General features: G+C 38.1%; 2 protein-coding genes and 1 long non-coding RNA gene across 7 annotated transcripts; 2 read left to right on the top strand and 1 right to left on the bottom strand.

Moving 5' to 3' along the window:
* Nucleotides 1-392: 392 nt before the first annotated feature.
* On the bottom strand, nucleotides 393-5,275 carry LOC103980724 (trihelix transcription factor ENAP1). Of its 2 annotated transcripts, XM_009397202.3 has the most exons (3): nucleotides 4,799-5,275; nucleotides 3,815-4,736; nucleotides 393-1,019 (listed from the first exon to the last, which is right to left on the bottom strand). In XM_009397202.3, the coding sequence occupies exons 2-3, from the start codon at nucleotides 4,724-4,726 to the stop codon at nucleotides 1,011-1,013; spliced, it is 921 nt and encodes a 306-aa protein (XP_009395477.2). In that variant the 5' UTR covers nucleotides 4,727-4,736; nucleotides 4,799-5,275; the 3' UTR covers nucleotides 393-1,010. The 2 variants fall into 2 exon arrangements, with proteins under 2 accessions (XP_009395477.2, XP_064959084.1); XM_065103012.1 differs by having other exon boundaries at nucleotides 3,815-5,274.
* A 271-nt stretch (nucleotides 5,276-5,546) lies between these two features.
* LOC108952663 (uncharacterized) lies at nucleotides 5,547-7,932 on the top strand. Its single transcript, XR_001977726.2, has 3 exons — nucleotides 5,547-5,672; nucleotides 7,372-7,516; nucleotides 7,598-7,932. It is a non-coding gene; the product is annotated as an uncharacterized LOC108952663 (long non-coding RNA).
* Nucleotides 7,933-9,023: 1,091 nt separating this feature from the next.
* On the top strand, nucleotides 9,024-20,766 carry LOC103980725 (putative clathrin assembly protein At5g35200). Of its 4 annotated transcripts, none has more exons than XM_065103015.1 (16): nucleotides 9,024-9,265; nucleotides 10,042-10,152; nucleotides 10,256-10,325; nucleotides 10,510-10,607; nucleotides 15,925-16,066; nucleotides 16,333-16,433; nucleotides 16,738-16,821; nucleotides 16,930-16,980; nucleotides 17,062-17,127; nucleotides 17,197-17,262; nucleotides 17,370-17,450; nucleotides 17,538-17,612; nucleotides 19,568-19,726; nucleotides 19,816-19,891; nucleotides 19,979-20,088; nucleotides 20,235-20,766. In XM_065103015.1, the coding sequence occupies exons 2-16, from the start codon at nucleotides 10,051-10,053 to the stop codon at nucleotides 20,559-20,561; spliced, it is 1,608 nt and encodes a 535-aa protein (XP_064959087.1). In that variant the 5' UTR covers nucleotides 9,024-9,265; nucleotides 10,042-10,050; the 3' UTR covers nucleotides 20,562-20,766. The 4 variants fall into 4 exon arrangements, with proteins under 4 accessions (XP_064959087.1, XP_064959086.1, XP_064959088.1 ...); XM_065103014.1 differs by having other exon boundaries at nucleotides 9,036-9,166; XM_065103016.1 differs by lacking the exon at nucleotides 19,568-19,726 and having other exon boundaries at nucleotides 9,036-9,166.
* The last annotated feature ends 421 nt before the right edge of the window (nucleotides 20,767-21,187 follow it).

Raw genomic sequence — 21,187 nt, forward strand, 5'->3', positions numbered from 1 at the left:
TGAGCAAGGAATTGCAGGATGAGAGAGACTCTGTGGTGCCATGGTCGAGGAAGATGGTCCTACAATCACATGCATGTTCTTGGTTTGGTTATGAATCCACCCTTTGTCAGTGCCAGTCCTCAGCTATCATGTTCCTGGAACTGGCTCCTGTGAGTGTCACTCAAAACTTGTGAATCTTTGTCCCTTTCATAATAGATACAATCATGTGAATCTGGTACAAATGATCCATATTATTCTGTTATATTTCACATTTCCAATCTGAATTGGCACAGGAGACCTTCACCTCATCATAACATTCTGTGTTGTTAGGGTGTGGCAATTGTCATTTACTAATTGCTAGTTCAAAGTCTGTCTGCAGAGAAGGCAAACACAAAGAAAGTTGCAAGAGTTGGTTTGAAAAGCATAAAATGTATTTGCTTGTAAAATGCATTTCTGATGACCATAAACGTTGATTGATGACAATGACAATGATGTAGATTTCATAGGGACATCAGGCAGCTGCAGCAGAACATTCTTCACACCCACATGATGAAGATTTCGTGGGCACATCAGACTGGTTGAAGATATGATGCAGCATGGTGACTCCAAAAACTCAGAAGGAATGACTGTTAATCTATCACAAACCAAACAACATGAACTTAATGTACAAATTCCATGATGGTAGAATGTGAGCACAGAGGATTTATGACAATAACCGATGCAATCAATGAAGTCCAAGCATCCACATCTGTGAGAGCTTAATTTCTCGGCAACCGGGGGTATGTTATCAACCAGCTGATAGCCACTGCACCTGTAATCCCTTTCATGGGCAGGCAACTGTTCTCCAATTTTAGGTTCTTGGGTTTTTTAACATCTCTCTAAAAGTGCACACCGAATCATACATACATCTATAGATCGTGGAGACTTTTATTATTGGTACCGAAATTGCAGAGATCCAATCTTTGCATGTCAATGCATGTGGATGAAAAGGGACCCAAAACTTGGCTTGAAAGTAGATTCCCTTTATGAAGTTAATCACCCTGAAAACAAAAGCCAATAAGATTATCTCTGTATAAAATCCAAAAGATTGAGTAACTAGCATCGATACGTTTAGGAAAATATGGCTCCAATTCTATTAAAAATTTTCACAAAAAAGTCAAACAAAATAACACAATAAATAAAGTGCTACTAATGACAGATGAATTATAAGATGCATCCACTTATTGTCACCTTTGGTTTGCTTATCTTATTCTTTAATTACGTAATATCCTCTGATCCTCCCACCATGTAGCAAGCAATTACTACAAGTGTATAACAATAGCCATAGCTCACACATAAGTATTATGATTTTAAAGAGTTCAAGATTACTTTCCCATTCTGAATGGAAACTTGAAAGAAAAAGGGAGAAACTTAGTGGCAAGTCCTAGAAAAATATGTAGATTAAGTAATTGGCAAAAGCATTAGTTCCCAGAAAAATGTCAGGAAAGAAACAAGCTGCATTCCATGGATACATTATGCAAATCTTAGCCATACCATGTTTCTAAGACGAAGAACCGTATCCTGCCCCTCAAATTCATATTTGTTAAAACTCAAAAATGAGTCCAAGTTGACTAATGCAGCACTAATTAATGAATGACAAATGTTTTACCTTCTGGTTTCGTGCAAAAAAGGTAAAAGTCATCCTTGATAATCTTAAATATGCAATCCAAATGAGTCAAATCTGGCAAGCATTTTATACAATAATTGCTTCATGTATGAGACAACTGATCCACGAGAGTCCTTCCTTAACACCATGTCCAGCACATGGCCCATTGCCATGGAAGGATGTGATTATTGCCACAGTTTCTTCATGCTGATAGTCAAACTTCTATACAGATTTGAAAAAGTAGAAAACAATGTCTGATATCTGAACCATAGGAAATTGCTAAATTGACTCTTTGAAACACCATTCCTTCAGTGTTTGTTTCCCTCAAAATTTACAAGAGTTCCGGAGAAAACTAATCCGCCTAAGTATAATATATGTTCCACAATATTCAGTCTACCAAAATTGGTCACCCAGTCTGCATCTGGGTCAGCCTCCCCAAGCGCATAACTCATTTGGCTTTACAAGAGAAAGAGCCTACACTTAACATGAAGAACTATACTTCCCTCACTTGGCTCTCTTAGAATCTGGTTGTGTGTAACTTAGTCCGCAATATTTCAATACTTCCTTGATAAATACAAGATGGTTAGATTCAACTACCCTGATGCCACAATTGTTTTCAACTCTTTTGCAAGTTCATTGTGCTCCTGGCCATAAACTTTTGACTCTTTTTCTACAAGCTCTTTTTCATCTCTCAGAATGTTTCATTTTAACTCAAAGAAGTTGAATATATGAGTGCAATCTTTTAGGATGCTGTATGCTCAAACAGAAATTTTCTTTTAAACGCTTAAACAGTAATGACTACAAGAATATTAAAAATGCTAATCGAGTAGAAATGTGACAAGTGCAGCATTGCACAGATATTTCCATTCTAGAACCAGCACCCCAAACTGACATTGCCCGACCAATTGCCACCTTATGTCAGGTATCAAAGCAGCTTTCAACATCAATTAGACTGCTAAAAGAAAAAAGCATCAATAATACTGATCTTCCACCTTAAATTTACAGGGATTACTTGTAGATAGCATCTCATCCACTTGTATCTACATTTTGCCTCTTTTATAATTTAGTTCACCTACCATGTAGAGCCTAGCCTAGCGACATCCATACCTTGTGTACTACTTGTTTATCTCCTAAAAATTGTTCTCAATAGTGGAATTCTCTCTCAAAGAGGACAACCATAGAAGAGGTCCACATCTTTATTCCCTCTGTACTAAAAAAGGTAATGCAATGCTTTGGTTTCCATTTTTCAAATAAATTCAGAATATATATAATGAAATTTAACTGAACTATTTATTATGTACAACGTTTACTGAGGTGATATAATCATTCTCGCCAAGGATGTCATATTGTAGGTTCAAGATACTTCATTGCCACTTGACCATATTGCTTGTATTTTAGTTAATTTGCCTATTGTCATACCTATGGCTTATTAAACTGTTCTACTTCAACAATCTCATATGCAAAAGATTATGCCATCCAACATTTTATATCATAAGTTGTGTTCATTATGTTCTTATATGTTTATGACTTGCTTTCCATCATAACACATGCACAAAAAACTACAATTTGATATAAGGTGCAGTTACATTCACAGCCATAGAGAATGTATTTACTTGACAACCCCACCACAGAAAATAATTATATTCTAACTTAATGCAGAAAGAGAGGTAGCAGAACAAAAAATAAAAGAGGGTAAAAGAAAAGAAAAAAACTAATTAAGAGGATGTCATCTTACTAGTTATCATGAACATGTGAGCACAAATGAAACATGTCTTTTTAAAAAAATTCAGTAATATGGTTTTTGTCTGTCATGTTATTGTAAACTTAAGATACTTAATCAGAAAACATGCTCCTTAGTGTAGATTTGATTTTAAGAACTGCACATGCCGACCCATGCCGTGTGCCAGTATGGAAACTGCACACCAGCATCCACTGTTGTCCATCCAACATAACACCATCATAATAACTGTTGCTACTTAGTTCTATATTATTGTAACTCAGATCAGGATGATTGCATACTACAGTTATGATCCTTCTTCCAAAGTCACTAGCATATATGATATGCTCTATGAATTCAAGTATCAGAGGCAGCAATCCACCAAGGAGGTTACATAAAAATAAATTTTAACAGATGCAAGCAGAACTGATGAGTAAACACTTCACATAGAAAGAGCGCAAGACAGGACTGACCTGCCCATCCCTCCTTGGTAGAATACCAATTTCACTTCTCAAAGATGGATTTTGGTTCTTACTGCTCCTCTGGTGTATTCTTTTCATGAAAAGCTTAGCAATCTGCAACTGAGTACTTGCCATAATCTCTGTCCTCTTAAGCTCCATCTCCCCCCGCTTGATCTCCGCCTCGGCTCTCATCCTCTCAGAATCCTTGTACATCTCCATCCTCACCTGCTCAATCTGCAACATGGACTGAGCCAGAAACCTGATGCTGTCTGCCACCTCACTCCCTGTGACTCTCCTCCTCTTGGATGAACTGCCAGGATCTCTCGCACCATCCTCAGCAGTAGCATCCTTTTTGCCTCTTGGCGCACTCAGATTGCTGTCCGTGCCTCTCTTCTCCATCTTCTCGTCGTCGTTATTGTCAGCATTAGCATTCATGTTGATGGGCATCGAATTCGACCCGTCGTCATGATTGCTATCATGTAAGTGCCCGTCAGCTTCGACCTCCGCCTCCGCCTTCGGCAAAGCTTGGAGATCGATGTCGTGATTGGCTTTCGGAAAAACCGAGCAATTCCCGGTGCCCTTTAGCAAGTCATCCATGCGGGCATAGAACTGCCACGAGGAGCTAGAGCTGGGGTCATGGGCGGCGGCGGACTCAGCGCGGTACCGTTTCTTCATCGCCTCAATCTTGTTCTTGCACTGGGTCGGGGTTTTAAGCGCTTTAGTTCCCGAGCACCGCATCGACACCAGGCGGGCGATGTCCTCCCAATCACTCCCCTTCAGCTTGGCCCGGTTCCGGAGTGTCCACTTGGACTCGTACACTTCCAACAGGCACAGGACGCCGCCCTCGCTCCACTCGTCCCTCTTCCCCTTGTCCGTGACCCTCGGCGCTGGGTCCGGGCACGTTAGAAGGCGGGAATCATCCATGGGGAGCGGCCTAAGGAGAAAATTAGGCCCCAGAAGGTGAGGAAACAAGGATCACACCGCGAAAGGTCTCACCTTTGACGCTCCGGCAGCAGATTGACATGAAACCTGGTGTCGTGTGCAGAAAAATACCAACTCTAGAGCAGGGAATTTGGGTAGGTAACACCTAGAAACTCGAATTTTCTCCTCCAAGATGGAAAGTTGACGCAAGAAAAGGTACAAACATCACAGAAATAGCTGCCGGAAACAAGATTGTCACACTATTAGAGGATAAAAATTCTCACTTATCTGGAGGAGAGATCGCCGTGGGTTTGATCTCTGCTACTGCTCGGAGGAATGGAGCAGAACAGAAGGGCGAGGGCAAGGCGAACCGGAAGGAGAGAGAACGAGGGACGGGGAGCACAGGCGAATCACTGCTACGCGACACTGACGTATGGATGGTGAAACGTGGGTTAATGGCAGCCGTCGGTGGAGTTGGAGCCGCCCGTTTCAGAGCGCAATAGCGCGGGAGTGGAGGTTGGCGTCACGCATCGCGTAAGACGACACTGTCACATACCGGCGGACCTCAAGATTCCTACTCCATCACCAGATCGAAAACACGAATCTTGATGTGCATCCTCGATTCAGTAACCGGCGACGAGATAATGGTTCACAACTTTATACCACTGTTAAGTTACCCGTTTCACACCTGATTGATGATTGGCTGTATCTTCGTACACTGGTGGGTCCCCTTGTCACTTCCGTTGACCTTGATTAGGTGAATTCGGTGAGGAAGTAAGTTTAGATTTTTCTATCCGCCCTATTTTTTGGATCCGGTGTTCCGCGGAAATCCATTGGGTCTTGGCGTGGTCCGACGGTGAGGAGAGAAGGAGGCGGATGAAGTTGGAACGCGAAGTTGCCCCTTTTTGTCTGCCTGCGGAGCTGAGAACCTGGCCCGAAACGTCTACAGGTAACCCGGTTCTTCTTACTGTCGTGGTAATTAGAATGTGTTGCTCAAAGTTCCCATCTTTTTCTGTTGCTCCGCTTGATGAAGCTTGCTAACAATCTTGTGAGATCAGCATCGATTGTACCCCACGTCGATTGCTTTGTTTGGAAATCATTAAGAGAGAGAGAGAGAGAGAGAGAGAGAGAGAGAGAGAGAGAGAGAGTTCAACTGAACAACTTTGATTAGGTTGACGATTTTTGGTGGGTTTTCTATATATGGTGGAATTAATTGGCAATGGAATCCGTAGCTGGAGAACCTTCGTGATGTGAAACGGGTAAGGAGAACTTTGATTAGGTTCATTCTTCTCTAGTAGGAAACACTTGTGTTACTTTGCTTTATAATAGTTCTGTTTGGCATGAAGTAGTGCACAGATTGCTGAGTAATACAATGTGCTTTCTAAACGATGATGCATTGGTTAATATATGATTCATTAAAGCTACTAAGATCAGGTTCGGATCGGGCTAAAATCAGAATCGAATGGACTCGATGGTTCACTGATTCTAAATCGAACTAGAATCGATTCTCAGCTTTTCGGTTCTTGTTCCTAAGTTTGGAAAGCTGAAACTGTGGGTTCCAAAACAAACAATTCCGGTTCCAGTTTGAACTATGGTTCTGTAATCTTAATTTATTTTTTATAATTTAGAAATAAAATTAAAATTTTATATTTTAAATTTTAATTAAAAACAATAAAAAAATAAGCGATTCGAACCATAATCAGAACCGACGGTTCTTGTTATGGTTCCAAAATGAACCTTTATCGATTCGGTTTCTATTCGTGGTTTTAGGAAATCGGAACTATGGTAAGGACTACTAAGATCCGTATATTAAATTAAATGTGTATCCATATTTGTGTTACTATCGAACTATCAACATAGAATTGCCTGCATTTGGTTGTTTGAGCTTTCATATTCAATCCCTTCATTTCCGCTTGAAATATCTTCCATATATGGTCTTTAATGCTTCTTACTCAAGTGTGGCAGATGCTTGAGAAGGTATACTTTTTTCTTCATGCCCAAATTTCTTACACTATAACAGAAGGTTTAGTTACTAAAAGTACCACTAAAATTGAAGTTTTGTTCTTTTAAAGTAGAAATCCACTTGACTTTCATCAATTTTTTGAGCTTTACACTAATCATATTTCATTGTTTGATTCATATTAATGTAGCTTGTACTAAAGAGATGTTGAGTTGTCATTTACTTTCGTAGCTTTCATCACCTTTCATCATGTATAGACATATATGAATACACACAGAATCTTGGAAACTCAAAGAAATATTTTCATTGATGATCAATGGCTACATGGATCACCATACTCCACCTGGAATCTTGATGTCAGTTTTCAGTACTTTTGCATTCCTCTAAACTTTGGTACACTATTTGGATACCTAAAATTGAAACCATTTAGAATTGTTACTCAGTTTCGTGGATATAATTATATAAATCAACTAGATGTGATCAGATTCTAAATGCAACATACTAATCTGAATTCACTTTGTAAAGCTCAAAACAAAAACAATAAACAATATAAAGCATATTATCTTCAGAGCTTTCAGGTGTTTTCCAACCATTAGTTTCATGATCTATTTAACAATACAATCTTATCTGACTGTTCAAATTGTTCTATGTATCCAAAAGCTATATATCTGATCGATGTTAACAGCAGAGATGATTGGCAAACAAGGAGCTGGAGAAGGATGTGACAGTATTCCACCTGCACTAGAAGAATACTGCCCTCAGTCTCTGAGCACTTCTTGGTGATAGCTATTTAATCTTCTGGCATGAGATTTCCTTTTCCTTCACTCTTCGATGTAAGGATTATGTCTCTACCCCACCTGCTTTGCCGAACCAAGTCCTGTCTTTGTAATGGAAACCAATTCTTGTTTCTGTAGCTTCATCATGTGGGGAACAACCAGGGAAGAAAAAATGAAGTGCGCCGTGCACAATGTGGAGCAATGCATGTGGTTCACTGATGGCTTTGAAATCCATGAAGACCCATCTTTGTACTGCTACCATCAACAAGCATCTTCTCTTCTTCTCTGTCTTGTGGTGAGTTTCTATCTGGGATGAGGTGAAACTTCTGATGATCCTCTTTGGTGGTATTGTCTCCAGATCTCCAGCAAGATGTTGTTCAGTGCTACTGAAGATTCATCATCACAAATGTTCCATCTTCATTTCATGTAAAGTATTTTTTTTTTCTTTCTGAAGGAAATTCTGACATTGATCATTTCACATTAGGTGTGTGTGTATATATATATATATATATATATATATATATATATATATATATATATATATATATATATATATATATATATATATATATATATATATATATATATATATGTCTTTTGAAAGATGAGTCTGGTCCTTGTGGCTTGTGGCTGGGGGATGGTTCTGAGGGACACCCACCCCATCACTTTCTGTCACCTGCTTCATGTGGAGAGCCCACCACATCACTTTCAGTGGGCTGCACTCTGTTATTTCCATTGAGATCATTTCAATCTTTTAAGTTTGGGGGCCTAATATGTCCACTTCAGTCAGAACAAAGTTTGGCTGCTTCAGATGATGCTGACCATTCTGCTTGTAGTCACAGCAGCAATGACCATATAACAAAAGAGCTGCAGTACAATGCTCCTGAGAGAACATACCTTATCTTATAGATGATGGATGACCCACAGCTTGTAGTTGACATTAATAAACATTGCAAATGTCCAATCCATATCAACCTTTTGGAAGTTATCTCATCAACAGCATCAAGATCTGACCTGATTAATATCTGCCTCTGTGTTTAGTTGTATTTAAATTAATGAGAAAACAGTTCTATGATCTGAAGGCAACAACAGGAATCATTTTTCATTTCAAGAGAACATCTCTGTTGCATTGTCTCAGTCAGAAAAATGTTTCTGCTCTGGTATTCATGTATCTGTAAGGCCCATAAACTAACATTCTATAGAGTTCTAGTGGGATCTTCATGTACATGTTCAGGAAGACAATACCTTTCAACACCATTGTTTCTGCATTAGTATACACCAAGCACACTCAACCAGTTATTTTGATGGTATGTATTAAAGTCTCTTTCTCGTATACGATTTGTATTTTAATATAACATATATTAAAAAATATATTAAATCTGTGATCCTATAAATTATTCATGGATTCAAACAATGGTAAGACTGTGGCTAAGCATACATGTATCTTAGAGGAGCAAACGGGAATTTTGTGTTGAGCGAGGGGTATAAATGTAACATCGGTGCTCTCTATATATAACGGGGCGACTCCTTGACCGCCGTTACCTCGTTCTGTTGTGCTGCGCTGTGTTGTGTGGGATTTTTGTGTTACCTTCCCCCGCATTTCGATTCGATTCGGAACGATTCCTTTTCTTGAACCTTCGCCTCCCCATCCCAAGCGATTCTCTCGCGTCGCCAGCTCTTCCCTTTCTGTGTCTCTCCCTCTCGGAGGTTTGTGAAACCCTAACCCTCCCGCTCCTCGATCACGTGTCCGGACGGCATCGATTTTGATTCCGAGCTTTGATTACGGATTTGGCATCGATTGCTTTGGTAATGGTGATTTCTTTTTGACTGGTCTGTGATGGAGGGTTTTTCAGGAGTCACATGGCGGGTTTTTCAGGAGTCACATTATGCAAGTTTTTATAATGTTAAGGCTGCTAGGGAAGTTTATTTAATTTGAACTTTGAGTTGCATATATTAGAATTTGTATCAAACACGTATGGGTAAATTGCAAGTGATGCCGCAGTGAGAAGAACAGTAGGATTTTTGGTTCAACAAGTTTTCAAATCTCATAGCATTCCCCCATGCAGACTAATAATTAGTATAGCCCTGTTGACATGGCATTTTTTCTTCTCCTTACATTATTTACTTTGAACTGTAAGTTTTTACATAATTTATTCTCCTTTAAGTGATTCTACTATCTTATAAGCTACACTACTTGTAGTTTATTCTGTTTATAAGTTTCTTCCTAGATTTAAGTTGGTAATAGTTAGGGTTACTTTCTTGATACAAGTAGGTTATATATATATATATTTCAAGATTTCTTTCCTCAAAATATTTGAATTTGTATTGTTCAAGGAAGCTTGAAGTATGGCTATAAGATTTTTTCCCTCACACTGGAATCTTGGCTCTGTACTGTTGATTTCTCTTTTCTGAAGCATTTCGTTTGTTGCCTCTTCAAATAGCAAGGGCAAGGAGCTCTAGGGTTTATGCTTGGCACTTAGATTTCTAAATTCTTAGGTTGTCCACGGAGAGTCGTCATTGACTAGCTTTCCAAACAGTCCTTAGTAGTCATAGCATTTGTATTCTCATATATAATTTTACAGTGTGACACTATGGCGGGGGTTGGTAATACTCAACAAAGCATAAGAAAAGCTCTTGGAGCACTGAAAGACTCTACAACAGTTGGATTAGCAAAAGTGAACAGTGATTACAAGGTCTTGTTATCTGACTTTTTTTGGCTTATGTTATATCAATTTGCAATGGTTTAAGAATCCTGTCTTCACTTAAAGTTGAAATCTCAGAACATTTCTGTATCAGGAACTGGATGTTGCCATCGTCAAAGCAACTAACCATGTTGAACGGTTGGTTAAGGAGAAACACATAAGAAGTGAGTCCTATAATTTTTCTGCCCATCATTTACAATATGCTGGGTTGAAGTGTTGAGCTCATTATATTGGTTTTCAATTTTGTTGAAGCTACCATAGGCATTCACATAACTTGGCCTGGTTGGTAGTTGGTACTAGAGAAGTTAGCATTCATTTACTTACAGGCTGTTGCAATATTGGTTGCAGCTATTTTTGATGCTATATCAGCTTCAAGACCCCGTTCTGATGTTACATACTGCATAAATGCTCTGGCCAGGCGGCTAGCAAAAACTCACAATTGGGCTGTATGTTCTGCTAATAAATCTTGTCAATTAATTCTTTCTGCAAGACTGCTTTATTTAAATTGAGGTTATCCATTGTTAGGGAAAAAACTAGTTTGGAGTTTCACTTAAACAGTAACCAATTCAGATTCTGCCTGGAACTTGCATCAATCATGAAGGATGGCTTATGAATTGTCCTGTGTAGCCCACATATATAGCAACTTCCTCAAATTTTCGCTTGTAAACTTACTAATCTTCTTTACATAGAATTGACCTAGTTAGTAAGGTTCGTCGAAACACGATGTACCATTTGATATGGGCGGTACATACCAATCTGACATGGGATCGGTATGGACGGTACATTAGTATGCCCCCATGTGCTATGTGTTGGTATGCTTGGTATGGCTCAGTACAGCTCGGTACGTATTGTACCGATAGCTGGTTGGAACTGGTACAGATCGGTAAGGCGAACCATGCTAGTTAGTTTCCATAGTTCTCTTAAAGTTATTATTTAGTATGTTGATAAGCCACCATGCTTAGTAACAAAGCCAAGCACAAATGGTGTAAAGAATATGCACTTGCATGCTTGTATGGTCATATATTGTCACATGCTAGTACGAATTAACTCGTAATGTTAAGAAAATTGCACTGTGCATGAACCCCTTTTCAAAAATCCATTACACAAAGTTGTATATAATTTTTTTTAAAATATAATAAAAAAAATAATTATCACATTTATCAAGTACCTATCACCTCAACTCGGATGCTCTCCCAATGGCAACTCTAGGTGTTTCATTAACTTGAAACTATCACCATATTATCTTGAAACAATTTACACTATAATTTGCTGAAGTAGTTTTGGGTGAGCACAAATGCCCAATAGGGAATAGAGATCAAAGAAAAGGTAATAACAATATGCTAATCAAATATCATAATGAATTAACTGTGCAAATGATATGTGAGTCAGATAAAAATAAATAAGAGTACAGAATCATTGGAATAATCAAGGATCCTACGTAGGTCATAAGAATGCATGTAATATTTCATGCAATATTATCCATAAATACAGTCAGTCATATATATATGCACTTAGCCAAGATTCGACATTCGAGTCGAATATTTGATTGACACTTCTCCCAAGAGTGGATGGAGGACCATTATGGATGGAGGACCATATAATAAGTCTTATAAATATCACATGCATTAATGCAATATAATATATACGAAATCTAATTATCCATGCACATCATCATCATCTTGGCACAGTCGGATACTTAATGATGCACTCTCCCAACAGTAGATGAAGAGACATTACTCCAACTGGATGAATCATCTCTCAATAGCAAATAGAGAGAACTCATATTGCACTCTCAACAGCAGTGGGGGTATGTTCCTCCTAACAGATAAAGGAACCGTTTAACCGTCACATCTGACAGCCCGCTAATCCCTGAAGAGAATCGTCATCCGATATACTGGCCCTCCTATAATTGATTGGGATCATCTAGTTTTTTTATCATATCAAAATCACATATCATCATACAATCATATGATCATATTCTCAAGTCAATCGATCAGGCATACAATCACAATATAGTAGATCATACTAAGAGGATGATATAGGGGATCCGATCTGGTGGGAGCTACTCACTGCATGATGGGCCTGAAGCTCCTATCATGTGGAGCACAACCATGTGAAGATCATACATCCAACCTAAGTGGATCACTAATCTGTCTATCAATCATGCATCAAGAATGCATGTGCATATACAAGATTCCATAAATGCATCATCAAGGATGTAGGAACATCGATCAAATCATTCATCATGCATCAAACATGTACGTGCATATGCGAGATAACATTGATGCATAACAACGTAGGTCAATAGTGGAAGTATCACTCAAGCATGGCATGCTTCAAAAGGATGACATAATCCTTTTAAGTGCATATGCGAGATAACATTGATGCATAAGAATGTAGGTCAATAGTGGAAGTATCACTCAAGCATGGCATGCTTCAAAAGGATGACATAATCCTTTTAAGACTTCTTTTTGCCTTTTTTTTTCATGAGTCAGATATATGTGTAGTGCGAATCATGATCATAGCTAGCAAGACCATTTACTTGTACAGCATAGGCCACACAATGTGGGTCATGTATTAGATATGCATCATGAATCATGTATGGGTTGGTACCTCCGACAAGTCACATCTTATCATTAAACAACACCCTATAGTAAAAAATGTGATAATCAATCATTATGGGCTATAAGCTCATGTATTAGCACATAATAATACATGTAATCTAGTTGTGTACCACTGGACCTTAGGTAGGTAAGTCTCGTGGTAGGTGTGGATCACAAGTCTAAACTCTCTATGTATTGGTTGGGCCCACATGTCATGTGACAAACCTATTTAGGATGGTGCACCTATAATGACATGACATTAACAGTAAGTTACTTGTCCACATATGGACAGTAATGTCAAGTGGGTAAGTACTTGGGTCAATGGGCCAAGTCGGTTGCCTATTCTACATGCAGTGTGAAGTGCAACTTATACTAGGTTATGTAATGTCTGGCTCACACGTTGTTGTGTGAAGCTGGGTAGTGTTACTCATGTACTCTTATGTTTAGTTAGTTAAGGCCTATGCAAGCGGAACGTATGCTCGGGTGCAATGACAGTATTATGTCTTGCTCATGTGCCTAAACCTGCAAGTAGACCTATGCTAGTGTTAGCTTGCATTTAGACTTAAGCTTGTGCAACGATGTTGGCTCATGTGAGACTTGACTGTAGTTGTATTATCATCATACGAGTATAGGCCACAGTTGCTCCAATGCACAAAGCAACTTGTGGTGGCATGAACTCAACTAGTTTTAAGCTACATAGGTTGTTAATGCTGCTACTATGGCTTATGGCAACATGGTGGTTGTAGTTATAAGGCCAGGAGATTTCCTAGCTATTCATACTCTTGAACATGTTGCATACTTAATCATGCCATATGATCTTATATATGGTAATTTCTCTCTAGCAAGGTTCCATCATCGGATCATGGAAGAGGTTTTACTAATACATGATATTAATAATTTGATTATATGGAAAAGTGGAAGCCAATCATTATAGGATCCCCTTATCCAAATTCCAAACCATGCAACTACTATTCATATGGGTATCATAAGCTGTAAAGAAAGAGGGTGGCATAGCAGCAGTCATGTGTTCTAATAGCCTACATAGGAGGGTCATTCTTGCAAGAGGCCGTGGGTTCTAGGTTCTGCCATGTGTTGTTACTGTGCTTTAAAAGTTGAGTTGGAAATCAAGGGTTAATCTTCTCATGCTTATCCTAGGGAGACTTTGACTTGGAAATCAAAGAAGATTGTAGTGTGCCATAGAGTGAGGCAAGGAAGATTGGATCATCTCAAAACCGTCTCAAGAACTATGTAAAAGAATAAGAATCCAGAATCATCAAGAGAAGAAGGAAGAGGCAAGGATCCCTACCGGCAAGGCGACGTCCGCTATCCACTCCTCTATCCCGCCGTCGGCACCTTCTCTGCCACTGGTCTCACTCCCTTGACGGCTTGAGAGAAGAGGGAGGGTGTCATGGCATATTTATAGGATGAGTATCCTCTCTCTCCAAGGAGTACTACCTCTAATCTATTTAGGAGTCCTTATCTAATTAACTTAGCTTGATTTATAATCCTAATTCAATTATGATTTTCATTAAATCTTCATCTCCACTTTTAATCAAAATATTATATATTTATAACTTAATTAGGAGAGATACCATGTCTATGTTAAATTACCAAAATGCCCTCAATTAATTTTAACCTATATTTAATTAGGAAATTCCCAAAATAGCCTTAGGTAAAATCTGGGTATAACATATATTCTATAACATTCTGAGTAGAACAGAGAAAGGCATGAATTATGTTCTGCAATCCAAATTCCTATTGTTGTGTTTATTCTCAATTTGTGTATAAGCACACTTTTTTAACAGGCATTGTATTACTTGTTATACAGTTAAATGCTTGCATGATTTTAATTTATTTTGAGAAATGTGGCACTGTAGTCCGTCTTGATTGTTTGCTGTAAGACCATTTATGTCAACATGAAGAATTAGATTGATTAATGAATAGCTATGAGTGACGCCAAGTCTTGGTTTCCCTGCTGTTCATTATTTATGTCTTTTGTATGCATTTAAACTTCACCTGATGTTTCTAGTTTCTAGTTTCTACTTCTTTAGTGTTGTGTTCCTCCCTTATCTTTTGGCTGATTTACTGAATCATTTCTGTTTGCACTCAGTTATAGACTTTTTCGTTTTTTTCATGTCTTCAACCATCTTGTCATAGACCAATCATAAGCTATACTAATCAGGCATCAATTTAACAATAATTCAGCCTTTTAACAAAGCCATGCCTTAAGTCTCAACATCCGATTCCACTTTTTTCATATGTATCGAGATTAAATTCAGAATTCTTGAACATACTTGGTAATCTTTTGATATTTTTTAAGGTTTGACTTCACAGAACTAAATCTATGATCCTTGTGGCTTTTTTACCTCTTCTTGCTGGTGCCAAAAATTAAGTGGATATGGTTCATGGTTTGAAGAGAGAGCTAAACACTTCTTAGTTCTTACAATAAAATCAAGTTTGGATTATGGTTGTCAAAACAAAATTTGCTGTAACTACATACTAATGCAATATAACACATCATTTTAGTAGAAATCTAATTAGAACATGTGATTTTAGGTGGATCTTTTAAGAACCCTAGTCAAATGAAACTTCTCTAAATAACGTTTGCATATCACTCGGTTATTGAATACTTGACGTTTGAAAAAATGGTATGATGCCAAGGCATGGATAACATAAGTAAGATTTTTTCTCTACTAACTTTTAAATGATATCCCATCACTAATGTGTTGACTTAGACACTTAAATTGTTACTTTTTTTTTGTTATTTGAGTCTCTCATCTATAGATAAATTGGCTGCAGAACATCATGAGTAAAAACTTAGAACTGTTAGAACTTTCTTGCAAGCTTTTATTTGGTGAAGATATTGGAAAGGATGAATCTTCTTTAAATACCATATTACAGAAGTTTGCTCAATAGAAATAATTGGTTTTCATCTTGAAACTGGATAATTTATTGGAACCTCTGAAACTTGATTGGGACTAGGTCAAAACTACCAAAAATTCACATCTATCTTTATGAGACTAATATAATGATTTTTCCATCATCAGAATCATGTATGAATTTTACTTTATAACAATTACATAGTGGCTTTCTTGTTTTTTTAAACCCTGTTTCTCAACTATATTTATTCAAACTTAATTAATTTTCTAAATTCAATTAGGTTGCATTAAAAACCTTGATTGTTTTACACCGTGCTTTGAGAGAAGTTGATCCAACATTTCGAGAGGAGCTCATCACTTATACCAAGACAAGAGGATTTATGCTGAATTTGTCCCATTTCAAGGATGATTCAAGTCCAAGCGGTACTGGAATCTTTACTATGCTGCTCGAAATTGAACTTGTCATCTCACTTGGTGATATGACAACTTTTCCATTTTTAGTATTCCCTCAATATCTTTTTTCACCCAATTAAAAAAGAGAAATCTTCATCCCCTTTTCTCTGGAGATGCTTTTTAGTTAGTTTGCATTTCAATTTGCAGTATCTGATGTTTGCTAACGTAAAGGACATTATTTATGGAAGAAAAATAAATCAACTGATCCTGATTTCTCTTTTCTGTTATATTCTAAGCATGGGACTATTCTTCTTGGGTTCGAACATATGCTCTGTATTTGGAGGAGCGGCTAGAATGTTTTCGCGTACTCAAATATGATATTGAGACAGAACGCTCTGTAAGTCATTTGAGCCTTACATTGTTTTCTTAAATAACATATTTTGGTTTATTTTCATTTCTGTTTTCCTTCAGTATTTAGTTTTTGTCATTAAAATGATTTTATCCGCCATGTGATTTCTCCTAATATGTTTTTCCATGATGTTTCAAATAATAAGGCTTGTTAATGAGCTTTTTTTTTTCATTTTAGATGGGATGCCATGAAATCTGGTATTTTTTTACGCAATACATAGTGGTCAAAGTTGGAATTTAAAAACTTGCATGCATTTATTTTGATCAAACTCAACTTGATCTTAAATTGACAGCGGACTTCAGAAGCTGAAACTATTGAATTGCTTGAGCATTTACCTGCACTGCAGCAGCTTCTTTTTCGACTGCTAGGTTGCCAGGTAGTGTAGACAAAATTTCCTCAAGTTCTTTATATTAAGCAATTTGTTCAATAGTTCATTGTGTCTGCTTATGTTTTGCTAATATTTTATGGAACCCTGCTTTTGCAGCCAGAAGGTGCAGCTATGTATAACAATGTGATTAGATATGCACTATCAATTGTATGTAGCTTTAAAAGTATAGTATGCCACTGTAACTTACTCTTCCGCTTTGATGGCATCTCTCATGTGTCTTTTTCTCAGGTGGCAAGTGAAAGCATCAAGATATACAGCTCCATAAATACTGGAACTCTTAACCTGGTTGATAAGGTACTGCACTTTGCCAGAAACTATTTTGTTCCTTGTGACCAGGAGTTGTAATATATTTTCTTTGTGCAGTTCTTTGAGATGCCACGTCATGATGCTGTTAGGGCAATTGAAATTTATAAGAAGACAGGAAGTCAGGTACACAGTGATTGGTTATTTTGTTCGTTTTAATTTATTGTACCTGTAGTTGCTAGTTAATCTTTACCTGCAAGTTGCCTTTTATTTCATATAACATCTGACTGTAGGCAGAGAGGCTATCGGAGTTCTATGAGATCTGCAAGGGTCTTGAAGTTGGTAGGGGTGAAAATTTTGCAAAAATTGAACAGGTTTTGAGAACTATTTTTAATCTGGAAATTATCATTTTATTGTTCTCTGATTATTCACTTTTATCTTTGTGGTTTACAAATTTGCAGCCTCCAGCATCATTTATCGAGGCCATGGAAGATTATGTGAAAGATGATACATGTGCTTCTCAAAATAAGAGTGTGGTATATTTGAATGCTTGAAGTGAACTGTTTTTATTCTCACTGTAGAAAGTAATAGAAAGTAGATTCATTTGGCAATTGATATTTTTAGTTTAGTTTTGATGTGTTTTTTGGTTTGAGGCCTCCTGATGCTTGTTACTCTGTTAGAAATATATGTTTATTGTACAATATGTGAGTTGACTGGGCTGGTATCACAATCTCATAAACTGATTAAATACAAAGTTCAAGAGTTTCTCTAGGCCCTTTTCTAGAAGTTCTAGTTGGAGTATTGCTATTTTTTAGTGGTCTTGAAAGTTATATAAGAACTCTTAACTGGACTTACCAGGCAACTAGTTTCATATCTTATTCAATCGGTTCAGCTGGCAAGTCCAGCAGAATGTATATAGAGAAGATGGCACCAGTTTCTGAAACACAGTTATGACTTTGAAATTTTGTGCAAAGGATAAGTGGCCAAGGTGGGATTCGAGCTCAATACATTGTGATAAACTGTCAAAATCTTTACCAACTAAGCTAGTTGACACCTTCGCAACAAAGAAGAAAGAAAAACATACACACTTTGAAGTTATTAGTACAAAAGAAGTTCTGGCTCATTGAGCCTATCTTCTCTCTTTATTCTTTGTTCTGTCTTTTTTGTCTGTTTTTATTGGCTCTTCCTGTTTTTCTGCTTGACAACAAGTTACTAGATTCTATCCTTTTTCTTAGGTTTACTCGATGTCTGTTTACCAGGGTCATAGTAGTTGTATGCTTTTGTGTTCTTTTGCTTCTTTTGGATCTTTCCAACCAGTTAAAATGGATACTGACACAACAATTTAAGGGCATAAAAGAGGTTACAAGAAATCCTGACAGTTCTCTTGGTTTAAAGTTAAATAAAAGCCTGGCATGGTGAGACTCCTGTATGGAGAGAACTGAGCAGATTTGCAGTTTTCTTCTGAGGTCAGAATATCATTGCAAGTCATAGAGGATATTGCATAATGAATTTATAACATCATTGTATCATGCTGATTCCTTCTTTGGTAGGACTTTTAACATGCTTCTGATCAAGGTTTTTAATTTCGTACCATACCGGTGTATCGAGCTATGCTCGGTATGGTACAATACGACATGCCGAGCGGGTAGTATGCCCTGGCATACCGCTCGGTATATATATTTTTATATACATATGTATATAAAAATATGTTTATATACATACGTTTACTCATAAACATATGTATTTTTATATACATATGTTTATGAGTAATAATTACTATAAAAATTGTTTATAAAAATATCCCCTTTCCATCTCGGGAGACGGAAAGAGGGTGATGACAGAGCGAGCGAGGATGCGACACGTCGCCTCCATCCCCAGCTCGAACTCATCCCCCGTGAGGCACTTCGCAATGCTCCTGCGATAGTCGAATCTGACGGGGATCCAGCCTAGGACGAGCTCATCTCCTGCTCTCCCCTCGTTGCCGCCCTCAACGACTGTGAGGAAGAAGACGAAGATGATGGCGAGAGCGAGAAGAGGAAGCAACAATCCTACGTAGGTTAGGATCCCTTCCTTCGTCGTTAATCACGACCTCCCCGACCACAGCGACCATGATCTCTCCGCCCCCTACCGCGTTTTGCCCGATGGAGCGAGGATCCGCCCCCTATAGTGTTTTGCCCGACGAAGCGAGGACCCGCCCCCTACCGCGTTCTGCTCGACGGAGCACTTCTTCGTGTCCCGCCACATCCAACTCTCTTCTCTGTCATGCCTTTTCCATCCAACGAGCGCTGCAGCCTCGTCTTCCTCGCTGTCGTGCTCCTCATTCTATCTGCCAGCTAATACCGCCCAGTACGGGCGGAACAATTCAAAATTTAAAACCTTGCTTCTGATTATCAAGAGTCTTCTAAATTCTAGTTGCCTCTTCATGATGGCATGGTTTTCCTTGACCATGCTGATGAATTCATAATATCAACAGTAGGATGGCTGTTATCAGGTGAACAGTGAAATTTCTACCACTCCAAAACCTGTTCTAGCCGTGGTTCATTACTCAAAGGATAAACAGAATGACCCGGAGGCAACCCCAGCATCACCTGAACCACCAGCAACTGAAACTGCTGATGCTCCACTAAAAGCACAGACAACTGATCTCCTGGTAGAATCTGAATACATAAAGCATTCTTTTCAGTGGGTTGCTATTGAAGTAATCACTTTACTGGTGTTGATTCATTAGTGTGCTTTCAGGAATTGGATGACTTCAACCATCGCGCAGAAGAAATGGAAGAGAAAAATTCCCTAGTCCTTGCTATTACTGCTGATGGTGAAATATAAGTTAATTCTTTGTTATTTGATTATCTATGATTATGTATTCCCAATCTTTTTTACAAATGCTTTTGCTTTTATGCAGATAATCCTTTAAAGAGTACTTCTGATGAAACAAGCGGGACTTCTGGGTGGGAGCTTGTACTTGTTGGCACACCAAATTCTAATGAAAATTCTGTTGCACAGAGCAAACTGGTAGAACTATCTATTATACTTGGTGTTGTTTTAATTCATTGAATGAATTTAAGTCGATATGTACATATTCTATTAAAGAATTCATCAGTAGGAACCCCGGTAGCCTACCCTTGCATTCTTTACAACATCTATTCCCAATCTTACAGGCTGGTGGACTCGATAGACTAACACTGGACAGTTTGTATGATGACGCTTTTGCAAGAACCATGAATCCTGGTGGTGGTGGTGGTGGATATCACACAGGTCAGGTGGCACCAAATCCCTTTGATACTTCACATTACTTTCAGGACCTTTTCTATGCCTCAAACGGTATAGCACCATCAGCCAGTGTGGAAATGGCCACAATGGCTCAGCAACAGCAGCAACAAGCTCTTGGACAGGACGGCACCAATCCATTTGGCAACCCATTTGGTCCGACTGGAGTTCTGTATGCACAAGATCCATCACATAATCCATACACAGGGTACATGTAGATTGAATTGTCTGGAAGTGCAAAGTGGGTGGGTGGGGGGGGGGAGGTTTCTGAAATCCAAGTGTCAATGCAGTCAGTTCTCTTTGGCACAACACTGTTTTTTATTGCTGAGGTGCTGCATATTTACTGAGTAGCCTCTCAAAAGTTCCCTGGTGAGATGTAGGCCTGTAAGTACATTCTCATAATTCACTGGTTATTAGCTTTTATGACCTTACCTCACTGTCTGTCATTCCTTTTCTTGAAGCATTTCCTGTTGCACAGATGACTGACATGAGAAATTTTGCACGTAATTAACCACTATATTTGTCCTTCAGTAGTCTATATAATTTGTCATCACCATAACTGAATTATCTTATTTAAGTGAAGTAGTATCTTTTTTCATTAATTTGGGAGGACTAGTTGAGACTTGTATCTAATTTAATTTAGATAAAAAAAGGTGCATCTAGTTCATGAGGCTCTCGTCCATGGCAGGGTTAATGTATTTAGTTTGATCTTTAAATATTTTAATGTTTTAGGTTAGTAAAGAACAGCTTTACTATTGTGCCAATGTTAATTTAGTTTAGAATGATCTGAAGTATCGTAAAATTGGCATTTGCTTACAAGCTGTACCATTGTCCTTTAAATTGA

This window comes from Musa acuminata, chromosome BXJ2-4, assembly GCF_036884655.1.
Source record: "Musa acuminata AAA Group cultivar baxijiao chromosome BXJ2-4, Cavendish_Baxijiao_AAA, whole genome shotgun sequence".
Taxonomy (NCBI): domain Eukaryota; kingdom Viridiplantae; phylum Streptophyta; class Magnoliopsida; order Zingiberales; family Musaceae; genus Musa; species Musa acuminata.